The following is a 17,685-nucleotide window of genomic DNA, read 5'->3' as shown; positions in this document are numbered from 1 at the left end:
AATCAGCCTGATCCTTCTGCTGATGAGCAGAAGAAGAAAAGAAGATGCCTCCGGCGAGTATCCAGTTTGGATCGGGACGCTGGTACCTCGGTTCCTGCTACTGAAGAAGTGCCTGCGACTGGATTTACTGATGCTGACCCCAATGGGTGTACCCAATCCGCTGCTGATCCCAATGTGGGTGCTCCATCTGTTGCTGATCCCAATGGGGGTGCTGCTTGTGTTGCCAATGTGGATGACGAGGAGGAAGAAAATGAAATTCCTTTGACTCGGAAGAACAGTCGGCAGTTCATCGCCAGCGGTGAAAGTAGAGGAGTTCCCTCTCCTGCTTTGTCTGCCATCATTGGTCTGCAAGAACTGTCCTTGGCCCACTTTGATCAGACTCTTGAGGATATGGTCCCAGAGGACTTGTTATCGGAGCCAGTGGATGATGGTGCAATGGAGGTTTGCGCTGACGTGCCTGATGCTAGGTTGAGGTCATCCCGTGCCTCGTCGACCTTAGAGCGCGATCTCGAGGGTCGGGAGACTGACTTGGATCGTCCTGGTCCTATGGAAGTAGCTGAGGGCCCGTCGACTTTAGAGGTGGCTACTGCAGAGAACTTGGACCCCAAGGATGGTGCTGACACATGCCCAGCCCCCGAGGATGTCGCCGGGGATGACTTGGCTCGGGTGGGGAGTGTAAGCCACTGCCCAGCCCCCGAGGGTGCTGCCGGGGATGATCCGGCTCAAGTGGCAGTGCAAACTATGACCCAGCCCCCAAGGGTGTCCGAGCGGGATCTCCCTCCTGTACTTCCATGGACGTTCATGCGGGATCTCCTCCACACTCTGGCTGTATGGTGGTAGCCCAAGCCTTGGACCAGGAAGTCGCTTTAGAGGGCAGCGTCCCCGCTGATCGAGTGTTGAGCTCTGTTGATGGTATCGAGCTGGTTCCTGCTGGTTTGTTGCAAGCTGCTTCGGGCGGTGGCCTTATACCTGGTTATCAATTGATCTCTCCTGATTTGGGGATCCCTTCGTTCTTTTCCAACCTCCAGGTACTGTGATGTATTTTAGCTTGATTTTCACATTGCATGAACTGTTGTCATTACACTCATCTGTTCTCCTCATCAGGCTTTGGTGGATGGGATGGCTAGCCAGCTGAGGCTACAGGGTGCTTCTGTCCCATAAGTAGCTTCGTCTCTTGCATGTTGGAATCCAGTGTCACTTCAACATCGCGTCTCTGAATTGGAGGCAACCAACGCTGGTTAGTGCTTTTTTGCTTCTCTTTGCCTTCACTGTGGACTGCTTTACATTCTGACCCCCTTTTGTTTGATTATCTCCTGTTAGGAATGACTCGGTAGATCTCAACTCTTGAGGAAAAACATTCCCGAGATCAGGCTGAATTGGTCCAGCGGTGTACCAATTTTGAGGAAAAGTACTCTCAGAGCCAAACTGAACTGGGTCAGGTCTCCGCTGCCTTGGATGACGCCAATGCACTGAGTTCTTCTCTTCATGCTCAGCTCAATTCTGAGAAGGTGATTTACAAAACTGTACCTTGCCTTGTTGTGTTCCCATTACTTGCTTGGTTTTTGAGGGGGTTGCCTTTTGCTTGCAGGAAGAAAAACGTATCCTTGCTGCTTCTCGTGACAGTCTTGACAGATTGTATCGTGATTCTAGCAACTCGCTGACCATCTTGGAGAGGAGTCACCGCTTTACTATGGAAGAATTGGACAATCAACGCTGTAAGTTGCAGGAATCCGCGGATGAAGTGACCCGTCTCAAACAGCTGATATCAGCGAAGGACGCTACCATCAAAGAACTCCGAGCTTCCAAGAAATCCATTGTCCAGGAGTTAGAAACTGCTCGACTGGCTGCCAAGGTTGCCGAAGAAACTTCTGTTACTCTCAGAGCCCAGCGCGACAGAGCCATGGACAAGGCTATTCGGGCGGGGCGAATCTTGATGAGGAGACCCGGTGTGGTTGTTCCTGAAGATATAAGGGCTGATGTGAATGCTGCTCCTGATTCCTCGAGTCGTCCTTCCTCGTCGATCGCTCCTGAGAAAAATATCACCAAGTAGAGAAACGTTTTGCGTGCTCTGAGCGCGCGGTTAGCATGGTCAGACATTTAGAGGACGTCATTTCAGTACTTAAACGACATTGTTATTCCCGTATTGTTTCAGAATTCATCAGTCTGTTAATTTGCAGTAGTAAAACAAAGCGCGATGGTTATGAAATTCGTTTGCGGGATATAGAAGTCATCCTTATTTGAGTAATTGTAATCTCGTCGGATCGCCTTAAGTCGCTGTTGACTTAAGTCGCTTGCTTTTGTTAACAGGGCGTAGTGGTCACCCTGAATTGTGTAGTCGTGAGCATGTTGCACCAGCTTAAGTCGCCACTGACTTTAGCCGATTGCTCCGTTAGTAGGGCATAGTGGTCACCCCGAGTTAAGTAAGCGTGAGCATGTCGCACCGCCTTAAGTCGTTGCCGACTTAAGCCGATTGCTCCGTTTGTAGGGCATAGAGGTCACCCTGAGTTAAGTAAACATGAGCATGTCGCACCGCCTTAAGTCGTTGCCGACTTAAGCCGATTGCTCCGTTAGCAGGGCATAGTGGTCACCCCGGGTTAAGTAAGCGTGAGCATGTCGCACCGCCTTAAGTCGTTGCCGACTTAAGCCGATTGCTCTGTTAGTAGGGCATAGTGGTCACCCCGAGTTAAGTAAGCGTGAGCATGTCGCACCGCCTTAAGTCATTGCCGACTTAAGCCGATTGCTCCGTTAGTAGGGCATAGTGGTCACCCCGAGTTAAGTAAGCGTGAGCATGTCGCACCGCCTTAAGTCGTTGTCGACTTAAGCCGATTGCTCCGTTAGTAGGGCATAGTGGTCACCCCGAGTTAAGTAAGAAAGCAAGTCAATCGTGAACAAACTGAGTATCTTTGAAACCCCTTTTATATTGATGGCATATTTCCACTTTACAGAGTACATCGTCGTCCCGATAGCTTCTGAAATACAGCTAGGGATAAAACTTCCTGAGGTGTTCTATGTTCTAGGAGTTCCCGACTTCTGTGCCATCCATCTGAGTGAGACGATATGATCCTAGCCGAGTGACTTCTTCTACTATGAAGGGTCCTTCCCATAAGGGCGATAGCTTGTGCCGTCCCTCCCCCGTTAGAATTCGGCGGAGGACGAGATCTCCTATTGAGAAGGATCGCTGTCGCACAGCCTTGTCGTGATAGCGTCTTAGAGTCTGCTGGTACCGTGCTGATTGGATTACCGCATTCAGCCGTTCTTCCTCAAGTGTATCAATGTCCTCCAGCCTGGTGGCCTCGACTTCTGCTATGTTTTCGAAGATCAACCTTGGCGCCCCAAACTTGAGATCAGCGGGTAGCACTGCCTCCGACCCATAGACCATGAAGAAAGGAGTGTTTCCATGCAGAGCTCGGCTAGGTTGGGTTCTTAGGCTCCAAACGACATAGGGCAACTCCCTTATCCACTTTCCTGCGAATTTTTCATTCTTATCGAAGACCTTTTTCCTGAGTGCCTCTAGTATCATCCCGTTAGCTCGCTCAACCTGCCCGTTGGCTCTTGGGTGTGCTACAGATGCATACTTGATCTGAATGCTCTTTTGCTCGTAGAAGTCGAAGAACTCTGAACTTGTGAAGTTGGATCCTAAGTCAGTTATGATGTTGTTTGGTATCCCGAATCTGAATATTATGTCTTGTATGAATTCCACGGCCTTAGCAGAGGTTAGAGAAGCAATGGGCTTGAACTCTATCCATTTAGTGAATTTGTCGATCGCTACCAATACATGAGTGTATCCCCCTTAAGCTTTCTTGAAAGGTCCAATCATATCCAGTCCCCAGCATGCGAAAGGCCAAGTTACTGGTATGGTCTGCAGTTGCTGTGCTGGCAGATGTTGTTGCTTTGACAAGTATTGGCAAGCTTCGCACCTCTGAACTAACTCGGCTGCATCATTCTTTGTTGTTGGCCAATAGAATCCTGACATGAAGACCTTCCCGACTAGTGTTCTGGAGGCTGCATGTATTCCACATTGCCCAGCATGGACCTCCTCCAGAAGTTGCTTCCCAGTGGACGGGAGAATGCACTTCATGAGGACGCCTGATGCACCCCTTCTGTACAATGTCTCCTCAATGAGTGTATAGTGAGCCGACTGTCTGGCAATGCGCTCTGCCGAGTTCTTGTCGTCTGGTTCTTCTTCATTCTTTATATACTTGATGATTGGCCTTCTCCAGTCATCAGAGTCTGACTCAGGTTGATCTATAATGTTGCACTCTTCTGTTTGATCCATTGAGATACTCGGTTGTAGTATTTCTTGCACAAAGACTCTGGGTGGGACCTGAGTTCGACTGGATCCTAGCTTGGATAGTACATCGGCTGCTGTGTTCCGATCTCTTTCTACATGATGAAATTCCAGACCCTCAAATTTGTCTTCCAACTTTCGGACGGCAGTGCAGTATTTTCCCATTGAATCGCTTGAAAAATCCCACTCTTTGTTTATCTGGCTAATGACTACCAGAGAGTCTCCGTATACCATCAATCTCTTGATGCCCAATGATATGGCGATGTTCAATCCATGGATCAGAGCTTCATACTCGGCTGCATTGTTGGAGGCCGGAAATAGCAACTGGAGGGCGTATTTGAGGTGCTCGCCTCCAGGTGCGGTGAAGAGAATCCCTGCTCCTGCTCCCTGCAGCTTCAGCGAGCCGTCAAAATACATTCGCCATACTTCTGCAGTCTCTGGGTTATCTGGTACTTGTTGTTCAGTCCACTCTGATACGAAATCAACCAGTGCTTGAGTTTTGATGGCAGTGCGAGGTCGGAACTCGATGTCATGAGATCCCAGCTCGCAAGCCCACTTGGCTATTCGGCCAATGGCCTCCTTGTTATGAAGAATATCCCCTATTGGAAAACCAGTGACTACTATGACTTTGTGGTCATCAAAGTAGTGACGTAGCTTGCGGACAGTTAGAAGTACTACGTATAATAGCTTCTGAACTTGAGGATACTTTTTCTTTGAGGGGCCTAGAACTTCACTGATGAAGTAAACAGGATGTTGCACTGGATAGGCATGTCCTTCTTCTACTCGCTCGACTACCAACGCGTTGCTTACCACGTGAGTCGTGCAAGAGATATACAGTAGCAGATCTTCAGCTGGTTGAGTTGACGTAGCTCGTCGGGGTGGCTTCAGTACTGGTGGTGTTGTCAAGAATTTCTTCAGTGCATCTAGAGCTTCCTGTGCTTCTAAAGTCCACTGAAACTTATCCACCTTCTTGAGTAGCTTGTAAAATGGCAAATCTTTTTCCCCCAGCCTGGATATAAATCTGCTCAGAGCTGCCATACATCCAGTAAGTCGCTGAACCTTCTTTTGTGATCGAGGTGCTTCCATCTTCATGATAGCTTCAATCTTATCCGGATTAGCCTCAATTCCCCGGTGGCTGACAATAAACCCGAGTAACTTTCCGCTGGTACCCCGAAAACACATTTTTCGGGATTAAGCTTCCATCTATATCGTCTCAGACTATTGAAAACCAGTTGTAAGTCTTCGATGAAGTTTTCCGAATTCTCTATTTTGATTACCACATCATCTACGTAGGCCTCCACACGCTTGCCCCAGTGATCGACTAAGCACGTTTGGATGGCTCTCTGATAAGTCGCTCCAGCGTTTTTGAGGCCGAATGGCATGGAGGTATAACAGAAAGCACCAAACGGAGTGATGAACGCCGCTTTTTCCTTGTCTTCCTTCGCCAAACTAATCTGGTGGTATCTAGAATAGCAATCCAAGAAAGACAGCACAGAACATCCAGCGGTGGAGTCCACCACCTGATCTATCCTTGGGAGCCCGAAGGGATCCTTCGGACAGTGTTTGTTGAGATCAGTATAGTCGACGCACATGCGCCAATCTACTTTATTCTTTTTGAGTACGAGAACAGGGTTGGCTAACCACTCGGGGTGTAACACCTCTCTAATAAATCCAGCTGCGACCAAGCGAGCTAACTCGGCGCGAATGGCCTCTCTCTTGTCGGGCGTGAAACGACGTAGCTTTTGTCGAATCGGCCTTGCCTGGGGATAGACCTTCAGTTTGTGCTCGGCCAGTTCTCTTGGGACTCCCGGCATATCCGTAAGTTGCCATGCGAATACATCTCGGTTATCTTGCAGAAACTGGACGAGCGCGCTTTCCTATTTGTCGTCCAAGCTGGAGCTGATGACGGCAGTCTTGCGTTCATCAGCGAACCCCAGGTTGATCCTCTTGGTTTCTTCAGTTGGCCGCATAGAGGTCGCGGCCTGAGCTTCGTTTGCCGGTACCGCGAGGTCCTCCTCAGGCTTAGAGTTCGCCTGTGCTGAAGAGACCGTCGACGGCTTGGTGGTGAGGGCCGCTTGAATGGCCACTCGGAAACACTCTACGGCGCCCTGGAAGTCGGCGCGCACAGTTATGATTCCTTGCGGTCCTGGCATCTTCAGTATCATGTATGTGTAATGTGGAATGGCCATGAATTTGGCCAATCCCGGCCTCCCGATGATGGCGTTGTACCCGCAGTCGAAGTTCGCCACTTCGAACCTCAGGAACTCGGTTCTGTAGTTCTTCGGAGTTCCAAAGGTGACCAGCATGTAGATGTGGCCTAGCGGGTATTCCCCTTTCGTTGGCACGATGCCGAAGAAAGGAGTGTCCGACTCGTGGAGCTCTTTGAGGTGAACTCCCAAGCCTTGGAGTGTCCGGGGGAAGGTGACGTTGATGCTGCTCCCCCCGTCCACTAGCACCTTCTTCACCCGGCTCTCTCGGATCACCGGATCGACGAGGAGCGGGTATTTGCCTGGATGGTCGAAGTTGAGCCATTGATCTTCCCGAGTGAAGGTGATCGGGTGCTCCGACCACCGGTATGGGGCGGGAGGACCGGTGGTCGCCACCAGTATCTGGCGGTCGTTGAGCTTTTGTTGCCTTTTGTTCTCCTGCGACCCGTGTCCACCGAAAATGACGTTGACCTCCCTGTCAACGCGCGGGAAAGCTCCTCCTCCTCCCTCCTCCTGCTGATGGGGTTGTCGTGGTTCATCTGGTCCTCCCCTCGGCGGAGGAGGAGGTAGAGGTTGGAAGGGTCGGCCGTGCCCGACGGAGTGCTTGAAGTCCCGGCAGTTACGAAGAGTGTGGCGCATGTCTTTGTGGTACGGGCACTGGGCGTCGAGGATGTCGTCTAGCGTGCGCTCGCCTCCACGAGGTCCTCCTCGGGCGCGAGAGGCAGGTGGTCCGGCGGCGTGCACTTCTTCGCGAGGCCTCTTCTCCCAGCGTTTGTCGGGTTGCTGGTTCATGTCGCGTCGTGGTGCTGCTGGTGCGGGCTTTGCTCCTCCGATGAGGTCCTGGGCCCGCTCGTCGGCGGTGATGTAGAGGTCGGCTTCCCGGAACAGCTCCTCGGAAGTAGTCGGCGCCTTCTGTAGTATGGCTCGGACGAAAGCCGAGTCATTGGATCCTCTGTAGAAGTCCTCGATCATGGCCGCCTTCGTGACCTCGGGGATACGATTTCTCATGGTCTGGAACCTTTTGAGGTACGACCGGAGAGTCTCGTCCCCCCGTCGCTTGATGGATTTGAGGTCCCACGGTTGCACTGGTTTGTCGGAGAGGGACTGGAAGTTGGCGGTGAAGCGTCGACTGAAGTCGCCCCAGTCGTCGATGCAGTGTCGGGGTAGATGTCGCAGCCATTGCAGCGCGTCTTGCCCAAGGACAATGGGTAAATACGCGGTCATCACGTCTTCGGATGCCCCGGCAGCTCGAGCAGCGGTGGTGTAGACGGCTAGCCAACCCCCTGGATCCTGCTTAGGTTCATATTTGTCGACATTGGATACCTTGAAGTTGGGAGGCCATTGGATGTCCCTAAGGCGCGGAGTAAGAGCAGACACTCCGCATGTGTCCTCCTGTCGTCGGGGATGATGTCTGTCCTGGGGAGGGGAGTAATTGTTGTGGTTCCTCGACCGTCCCCGGGTGGTACCGCCAGTTGAGGCTGTTGCCGACTCAGTTCTGGTGGCCTGGCTCCGAGCTGGGATGCCATGATCCCTGTCATACTCCTCCTGGCGGCGGATCTCGTTCTCATGCCGCCGTTCACGCGAAGCATTGATGGAGCTTCGCGCGTCTCGACGACTGTTGATGGCGTGTCGTAGATCGTTCGGCGGGTGAGCGAGCGGTAAAAGATGGTTGGCTGCCTGGGTGAACAGTCGTCGGTAGCCCTCGACGTCGGGAGTCCGAGGGAGTCCATCAGCTATCCGAGCTAATACTCCTCCGACTTCGCTCGGCGTGTTCATGGCTCGGGCAAAGTCGGGGTTCAGGTTGCGCCCGAAGAATGGATTCTCCCGGCGTTGCCTTGCATCTTGCTCGGCTTGTTCCTGAGCCCGGCGGCGATCACGTCGTCGGGAGTTCCTTCGTTCTCTGAAGACGCGTTCTTCCGAAGTTTCTCCTATCTCCGAGACCTCGTCTCGCGAGACAGGTTGCTCCGGATCCCGTTCTCCGGCCGCGTGATGTCGTCGAACGTTCCTGCGCCGGTTTCTCCGTCGGCGGGATTCTCATTGAGGCGGTTCTTCTCCGGGTGCGGTCGGCTCGTCGTCGGAGACGGTAGGCGACTCCACTCTCCCGATGAAGAGGACGTCGGGGTAGAATGGTGCTGCTGTCGTGGCGACCTTCTTTCCGTTCTCCTTTGAGGGCGGAGGAACGGAAAGAACAACTTGCTTCCCCTTGGTCTCCTTCTTCCTCGCGATCTGTGTCCATTCTTTTGTCGGGGAAGTAGACAGTGGAGTTCTCCGGGTCAGTGGGCCCTCGGCCCCCGACTTTCCGGAGACGATCTTTTTCCGGAGAGCTGGAGGCTGCGCTTCTCCGGCATTTTCGGAGTTTGTTGGAGGAGACTTCTTTTCCGGCGGATCCGCAATGCGGTGTAGAGTTCCCTCTTCATCCGCTACGGATGAGATTGTTCCGAAGCAGAATATGGATCCGGGACGCAGGGTGATCTTGCTGTAGAAGATGACGGCCATTGAGCTAGCTTGGATCGTCGACACACCCCCTACCTGGCGCGCCAGCTGTCGGTGTTTTGGGTCCGACCGCACACCTGGGGTTGCCCCTCAAGGTGTTTTTAGGAGTAGGACGGTGTCGACAACTGTAGCAAAATGGTTCATGCCGATTGCACGAGGGACAGTGGACAAGGTTTACAGGTTCGGGCCGCTTAGAGATGTGTAACACCCTACGTCCTGGTGAGTATGCTTGGTGAATGTGGTTACAAGAGAGCTCTCCGGATTGAGAATACAGAGAGTTGGTGTGGATGGCTACGTTATAGGGTCGATCGTTCTGAAGGGGTGCCCCCTAGGCCTTATATACTCGACCGTGGGGCAATACATGTGGATATGATAACAACGTGTAGCTAAAAGATAGTGAACTGTTTGAGTTTATCTCCCTGTAGTTCTGCCGACTTATCCTCGCATGGCTCCGTTGCATGGGGGCTCCAGCGCGGGAAAGTCGGATCTCTGTTGTGGTCGCTCGCTCGACGTTGTGGGTCGTCCGGGTTTGCACTAATCCGGCCTCATGTCGATCTGCTTTGCTGGTTGTCACTCCCCAGGCCCACGAAAGAATGACCTTACGATTTATTGGGCCCTTGGGCCTTTCATGAGGTCTTTTACTCTTTTAGTGGACCCGGGGGATATCTATCCCCCACAGTCGCATCCCGCCTTCTCCAGGATGGCTGAAATTTCCCTTGCACCGGAGAACGCGCAGACATCCTCGCGATCACTTAAAATTTCTTCGAAAGCTTCGGCCTCTCTACTTATCCATTCGATAACACCTTTTGGTCGCCTCGTATGAAGTTATCTTCGTTAGAATAGCACCCACGTTGGCGAAGCTAGCCTTTATTTTCTCCACGCAGCCCAAGGATTTTTCAAAGCATTTTTCAAAGTTGTTGTGGTACTGTTCTTTACCCATGGCCTTCGTCTCATATAGAAGTTCGTGCATACTGCAGAAGCACTTGGCGCTTAGCTCTAGCCCTTGACTTTTCACTGCCCAGACAAAAATCCCCATCCTTATTATGGCTTCAGGGGTGATCTGATGAAGGAAGATTTGGTAGGTCTTCAGCACTTCAACTACAAACTTACTCAAAGGGAACCGAAGCCTAGCCTTGAAGAAGCTTCGGAAAATCACAACTTCGTTCTCCTCAGGGGCAGGGACGTTCTTGTCTCCGCTAGCTCTCATGATAGATATATCCCGAAAGTACCTTCCTCTCATGTTTTCAAGATGACTCTGTTTGATGGTCGATTTTCCGAAGATTGAATGACTTGGCCTTCAGGGCCGATCCTCAGAATCTTCGTCCCCACTTAATACATCATAGCTATCGCTGTCACCAGTATCTTCAGATAAGCCTTCCAGTATCTATTTAGTAATCTTCTCTGTATTTGTTTTTGCCATCGACTCGACAAATCCAGCAATATAAGGATCCACAGTCTTCTCCTCAAACAACTTCTCCTCTTCAGTCAGCTTCGTCTCAGCAGCAACCTTCTTGTCTTGAGACATTTTTTCTTCAGAAATGGTGAAAACATGTCTTTTAAACCGAAGCTCAGAGAGCTTCTAAAACTAGCAAGCGCTAGTGAACAAGAGTTGTAAAATTGAGAAAATAATGCAAATGGCACAAACAACGTATCAAATGCAGCTGGTGTGAGTTCTTATTTATACGCCCAGCGCGCTGCAAGTGGAGGGCCCCATCTGTCATTGTTTATTGCTATTCTAGCAAAGAAAATGTGTTTTTTCGGACCTTCAGCTTAAGGTCTTCGTCCATGTCGCAGTCTGAATTCGTCATCTTAACAAATTAATACTGCGAGGGGCTACTGTTGGGAGCCTTCGTCTTCCGAAGGTCCTAAAAAACATGGTTAACAATGTTTTCCAAGTATAATATATGTGCAGGAACCTTCAGAAACGGGATGAAGCTGTTCACAATATGAAAAGCATGGTCGGGCGAAGGCCGAACCAGCTCTGAAGCTACGCGCAAGTAAGCTTCGGCTCAGTAGCAGAAAAGGAACCGACTTAAAGAGGAAAAGACTATCTAGTCCTTGATAGATTGTCCTAATGTCAATAGTAAACATGAAGGACATGAATGTAATTTTACATAGGCTACACCATGTGCCTATAAATAGATGAACAATATCCCCGTACTGTTCACGCTGACTTGTACTCGCTCGTGCGTCACGCTTGTTTTTTTCCTTCTATCAAGCCGAAGGTACAAATGTAATTCTATATTATTTCTGTTTATCCATGATAATATAATAAAGTTGAATTAATAATGTTATATGATCATTCATGTTGTTTATTATATTTCACATGCTTCTTCTTTCATTAACGTATGTTGCGATGATGAAAGTTTGTCCTTCATGACCTTCGTCTGAAGATCAATATATTATAAGGGAAATAATGCTTCGAAGGACGAAGAGCATTAACCTTTAACATTTTGTGTTGTCTTTTTTCTTAATTCATAGCATTTGAGAACAAGTCCCCAACAGTAAAGGTATCAAGTGAAATCGAAAGGAAACCGTAAGATGTGATACCCTGCTATGTTGGTGTGGCACACCGCTTAAAATTTTCATCGTAGTAGTACTCTTGCTTTCTAGCTGCATTAAGTTGCTGGGGAAAATTGATACACTATCTTATTTATACAATCTATGCATTTATCGCACCTCTTACTATAAAGATTAGGAATAGACAATTGATGTTCAGTTGTTGAACTACTTGTTACCAAACTCTATTTAAGTTCTTTAACTCAGCTAAGAAAAATTAGCTTTTATTTGAAAAAAAGTAATATTGGTTGGCTTCAACTAATTGTGGTCACAAGAAAGCTCTTTATGTGTGTGATATTAAGTTTGTGCGGTATGTTCATGTACTTTACTAGAAGCACATCCTTTGATTTCTTATCTTCTGCTATCACCTTCCATCTATCGAGGATACTGACCGTTGCATGCTCTATTGCATGTATAATTATGCAAAGACCACCTTACTTCGCAATAGCACCTAGGCCACTTAGGGGGTGTTTGGTTGCCCCTGCTAAAGTTTAGCCCGGGTCACATCAAGCGTTTGACTTTCAAATAAGAGTATGAAATATAGACCCAACTAACTGGACTAGATTCGTCTCGTCTTTTAATCTTCGGCTGACAAATTAGTTTTATAATCCGACTACATTTAATACCCGGAACGGAGGTTCAAACATTCGATGTGATAGGGGCTAAAGTTTAGTTTGGGGTAACCAAACACCCCCTTAATCATGATAGGTAACCTGAGCCTTTTTGGTTTTATGAATCAGGAGCAGTGCATTAGTCTATCTCTTTTTTCTCTTTTATTCAATCTCTGCCATGCGGTATGACAATTTCTATTTTCAATTGAAAACTTAGTGTGGGCAACAAATGCCATTAGTTGTTCAGCGTGGACTCTTGTATACATAATACTACAATTTTGGTATATTTGTAAGGGAGTGCATTTTGCTTTTGCCTCCTATTCAAGATGGTTGTATCCATAACATGATAGCTTTCAGCATTCTATCATAAATTTGTTCACAGATTCCCGCAGTGATATTGATTGCTTGCATTTCTACTAGATAGAAATAAATCATGGTATCTTGCGATTTATCTGACTATATGTTGATGGAGCTATATGGATGTTTTCTTTTCAAGGTCAACGGGTGGAAATAATATTGATCTTGGTTCTTTTTGTTGCTTATGATTCATGGTACTTGAGAACTGCTCATGTGAGATACCAATGTTTTCAATTTTGATACAGTGAAAGTACCATAGTGCACACTGCACCTCATTGGATCTTTCTCATTTGTGCAGGTGCAGTCCTTGTTTTGCAGGATCGCCATGGCCCTTTAGGGAATGGAGACGCTCTCGACGAAGTAGGAGGACATGGTGGACGTGAACCTGAAGTCGACTTTCAGCCAATCCAACTCGCAGAAGTAGGCGGGGGAGCGGATGCGCCTACTAGAAGAGTGCTAGCTCTACGTATACGCTCGCTTGACAAATGTGTTGTTAACTGTTGTATATAGTGTTACTAATTATTGTTCTTTAGTCTGTCCCTGATGCTTCTTATGTAGTTGAGACTTACATTATTTTCTCATTTCCAACTCGATTTTAAATGTTACGGTAAAAACTAGATATTTTCTTGTAGTTTCTAAAAAATAATCTAGCCTTTTATTTTCGTGATTATGTATGGTCGTAACACATCAACATTATATTATACTTTTTTTTATAAAATAGATGTCGGAGACGCTCTTAGAATTTATTTGGATACTCTAATATTATTTTATCTATATGTATTAAGGTGAATTAAAATAATTTATATCTTAATTCAACTAAATATATATAAATCTATACTATACTTAAAGCACCAGTTTCAACGGTCGTCATGCATCATTTTTTTACAAATAATCCCTCACAACTATTTCAAATTAATCCGCTGCACGTCTATAGATGCCAAACGACGCCCGACACGGGCTAGATGCACGTGGGCCACAACTATGACACAGACACGTCATGTCGGCCTGCTAACTCTGTCGGGCCAGCCCGTTAGCCCGTCGATCCATTTAATTAAATCAGCGTAACGACGCCCGACACGGGCTAGATGGTGTCGGGCCAGCCCGTTAGCCCGTCGATCCATTTAATTAAACCAGCGTAAAATGTTAAAAAATAGTGCAAAAGGTGGGGTTCGAACACATGCCCTGATGGAATAAGGGTGTGAGACACTGGGTGAAACTGTCTAACCAGTAGAACATCACGCTAAGATGTTTTTAATATTGAATATAAATTGTATATATGTATATACGTTTTTTTGTAAAATAAAAAATAATCGTGTCGGGTCGGGCCAGTACTACGGGTCGAGGCTACAGCCCAAGCACGACACGTCGTTCTTTGCTCTTGCAAGCATTAGGTTGTTTCTGAGACCACATTGGCGCAATGGACTACATGGTTTTTGAGGTTGCTGAATTGGATGGAGCAACAATGATTTGTCACACTAACAACAAAATGAAAGGTTATTTGTTGGTTTTAAACGTTAGTAATTACTACAAAGTAGCGTAATTTATATAGAGCGCATCCCGTTTTTATTGATGTCTGACTTTAACAATCACTCCATATTTTGATCTATCTTTTTTATAAGTTTGACTTCATGGGACTTATTTTATAAACTTGATCTCACAAACTCTCTTATTTGGTCTCTGTATGATGGAATTATGTCATTTTATAATCTCTATTCATTCAGTCAATCGTTGTGAACTCTCTTCTAATCGATAAATTCATTGGTCGTGTTGTACCAAGACATATTTGCATGGAGTAAACAATAATATCAGTTAGCCAAATCAAAAAATATATTATACAGAGAGCGGAGACAATCAATAAAAAATCTTGAATTTTTTTTGATGGATAGTTTACGTGGGTATTGTTGTAAGCCGTCGCAACGTACGGGCAACCGACTAGTTGACATAAATATTAGAGTATCCCATCATGGTTTGGATGAAAATTGCGTCCCTCGGGTAAGGCTATCCACACTCATACTACTCTAAATTTCTACTCTAAAAGGAATATTCTATCTTCGTCAGCAAAATTCTTTACCCTATACCACAACCATCTGCAGTCATATTTACTCTATATCTCAACCTTATATCAACAACCATATATTTTATCATTTTTTCACAGTATATTCTTCATTGTCGTAGATATTTAGTGCCCAAACAGTGCATAGCGCTTCAGCTGTATAAACAGTATTTCTAGCGTTCCCAAGGGTGCACGGCAAAGTAGCGTCGGACATCCAGTAGCCCGCTGCAGCACATTCTATCATCGAGTAAACTCTACGTCGAGTAAACGCAACAACGCGCACTCGCGCAGAGACACTGCCCATCAGGATTTCGCAAAAGCAACAAAACCCACTCGACGTCGAGGGTAGAAGAGGCCTGCAAATTTCCGAAGAGCTCGCGGAAATGGCGACGGTGCTGCCGCTTGCCGCCGCCTCGGCCTCGGCCACGCCGAGGACTTGCATCTCCGGCGGCCCAGTTCCCGCGCGATTCCTCGGGACTTGCATGCGTCTCCGCATCCACATCCCACCGCGGGGCGTTGCCTGCGCCCTCAGAAGGAGACCCACCAAGTACAAGGTAACGAGCCTCGCGTCGCGGACTCGCGGTGCTGCTTAATTACCTCGTCTGAGGTCCCCGCGGTCCCTATTAGTGCGTCTCGGTTTAGTTGTTGCTCGGATGAACCATGAAATGTCCTGCTAAGATTGGGGGAAGTAGTAGGTTGGGGTAGCGGGTATAAGATGTAACGATGCAGTTGGCCCTTGACCGTACACTTGTTTGAGAGATTGTTTGTGTAAAACCTAGAGCTTTGCAAAATTGCCTTGATTTAGCGAAGTGCTTTTACCCAGTTCCAACCTTATCTTCTACCTTTTTTTGACCGGGATCCTTATCTTCTACCTTAACATACATCTACAGCTAGGTTGGATTTTTTTTGTTTCTTCATGTTTCTTTATGTATCACCGTAAATTGTAACTGGAAGGCTTGTTGAAAATTCTCCTTACAGACTAAAATCCAGAGTGAGGAGGATGTGGTGGCTGCAGAAGATGTCATGGATGATGATGACGACGAGGATGGTGCACTGGAAGCACTTTTCAAGCAGCTGGAAGAAGATCTTGACAATGATGATTTATCTGTCGATGATAATGATATATCAGAAGAAGATATGGCAAGGTTTGAAAAGGAGTTGGCAGAAGCAATTGAAGATGTCAGTGGTGTTGATGACTCAGCGGGGGATTCGTTGCTGAGCTCTGGCGACTATGGTATTGATGAGCAACTAGATGGAAGCGAACGGGCAGAGCTGAAAACCTGGCAACTCCGGAGATTGGCTCGTGCACTGAAAATAGGCCGGCGTAAAACTAGTGTAAGCAGCTATATGCTTGAGTTTTCTGTTCTTATTTTTTACTTTTCCTGTTTGAAATCAGTATGATACATTATGCTTGAGCACTGTTTTGGAATAGGCAAAGCTCTAAAATAAAGTGTTGAAGGCTGTGCATTTTTTGATCAATGTGCTCTTTTATATTGTAGATTAAGAATCTTGCAGGGGAGCTAGGCCTAGATAGGGGTTTGGTTATTGAAATGCTCCGCAATCCACCACCGAAGCTTCTACTCATGTCTGATTCTTTGCCTGATGAAGTCCCTTCTAAATCTGAAGTGAAGGAAATAGAAACCCCTAGTACGACCACTGTTGACGAGGTTGATACCAGTGAAATCAAACCACAGTTGGAGCTTCCAGTGCACGTCATGAGTGCAGAATGGTCTGCAAGAAAAAGACTGAAAAAGGTGCAACTTGAGACCTTAGAAAGAGTCTACCTGCGAAGCAAACGGCCCACGGTAACTCACATTTCCATCAAGATCGTCCAGACTACCCAATAGCTTATCATTCACTTACTTTATTGCATTTCATGCAGAATACAATGGTCAGCAGCATAGTTCAAGTGACAAACCTTCCGCGAAAGACCATTGTTAAGTGGTTTGAGGATAGAAGGGAGCAAGATGGAGTCCCTGACCATCGTGCTGCATTCAAGAGATCCCTATCTGAGATTGGTGCTAGTTCATAACTTCTTCAGATAAGCCTTTGTTACGGTGTTTACTTGGAACCATTACAAACATGTAAATTTGAGCTTTGAAATTATGACAAGTTTTGCAAGCTCAACATGCAGTATCTTTTAGATTGTAGTCTCAGCCTATCATGCTTATCAAAGCGGTAAAGCGAGGAGTGGCAACTAACTACCGCCTTACGCATGAGCGAGTAAGGCATAAGATGAGGTGGCACCTTGTGGCCATGCTACAGTAGTATAGGAGCATGTCATACCTTGATGTTGTCTTCTGTGCAGCCCGCAGTCCCCAGTGTGCATCCAACAACACACTGCTTCCCCAAAGATAAACTGGAGTGCTCAGTGAGCACAGTCCACAATAGTACAATACTAATGCATAATTAGTTAGGTACAAATACTCTCACAACTCTCAAGCATCATTAAGTCAATAGAAGTCATCCTCTGTCAAAAAAGGATCTGAATTGCCACCGCCAGCAGCAGCTTGATCATCACTTTCATGAGCAACAATAGGTGCAATTTCACCATAGTCAGCAACTTCCATATCATCAACCAAATATTCTTCACCACTTTCATGTGCAGCTTGATCGTCCATGTCTTCAGCCTCCTGCAGTTCATCTTCATCAGTCATCCTAATTGAAGCACTAGCAGCTGCCAACCACCTCTGAGTACAGGTTCTATCAATATTAGTCGTATCATCGTGGGCTGCCCTAGTGAAACTGCGGCCGTGAAGCATTTCGGATGCACCAACAGACACATCAACCCATTCAGGGCTTGTTCGGTTATTTTCAATCCATATGGATTGGAGGGGATTGATACGGATTGGGAGGGATTTTGACTTACTAGGGATTAAAACCCCCTCAATCCCCCTCAATCTATATAGATTGGGGTAGAACCGAACAAGCCCTCATTGTTCTAATCAAAGTCTTCCAAACACAAAGAATCAAAGCTGTCTGCTCCTTTCTCATGTCGCTGTTAGAACCTCACTGCCATCCTTCGGATATACTGAAAGTCATTCAGCCTCTTATGCTCTAAATTGTTTCTTTTCTTAGTATAAATCTGCAATGGTAAAAATGCAAAGAAAAGAAATT

At 47.2% G+C, this 17,685-nt stretch overlaps 1 protein-coding gene across 1 annotated transcript; it reads left to right on the top strand.

The window, feature by feature from the left end:
- The first annotated feature begins 14,717 nt into the window (after positions 1–14,717).
- LOC103638651 (Putative homeodomain-like transcription factor superfamily protein) lies at positions 14,718–16,718 on the top strand. The gene is made up of 4 exons (XM_008661502.4): positions 14,718–15,122; positions 15,547–15,903; positions 16,068–16,373; positions 16,451–16,718. Exons 1-4 carry the CDS (start codon positions 14,952–14,954, stop codon positions 16,598–16,600), a joined length of 984 nt encoding a protein of 327 aa, XP_008659724.1. The 5' UTR covers positions 14,718–14,951; the 3' UTR covers positions 16,601–16,718.
- The last annotated feature ends 967 nt before the right edge of the window (positions 16,719–17,685 follow it).

The sequence above is a fragment of the Zea mays genome, chromosome 9 (assembly GCF_902167145.1).
Source record: "Zea mays cultivar B73 chromosome 9, Zm-B73-REFERENCE-NAM-5.0, whole genome shotgun sequence".
Lineage (NCBI taxonomy): Eukaryota > Viridiplantae > Streptophyta > Magnoliopsida > Poales > Poaceae > Zea > Zea mays.
This window is presented reverse-complemented; position numbering and strand designations above follow the sequence as displayed.

What these genes read in the sequence shown, in the direction of transcription:
- LOC103638651 (XM_008661502.4), top strand. Translation starts at nt 14,952, where the DNA reads ATGGCGACGGTGCTGCCGCTTGCCGCCGCCTCGGCCTCGGCCACGCCG. An exon ending in TAGGCCGGCGTAAAACTAGT is followed by an intron (nt 15,904 to 16,067) that starts GTAAGCAGCTAT and finishes TTTATATTGTAG; the next exon opens with ATTAAGAATCTTGCAGGGGA. An exon ending in TGCGAAGCAAACGGCCCACG is followed by an intron (nt 16,374 to 16,450) that starts GTAACTCACATT and finishes CATTTCATGCAG; the next exon opens with AATACAATGGTCAGCAGCAT.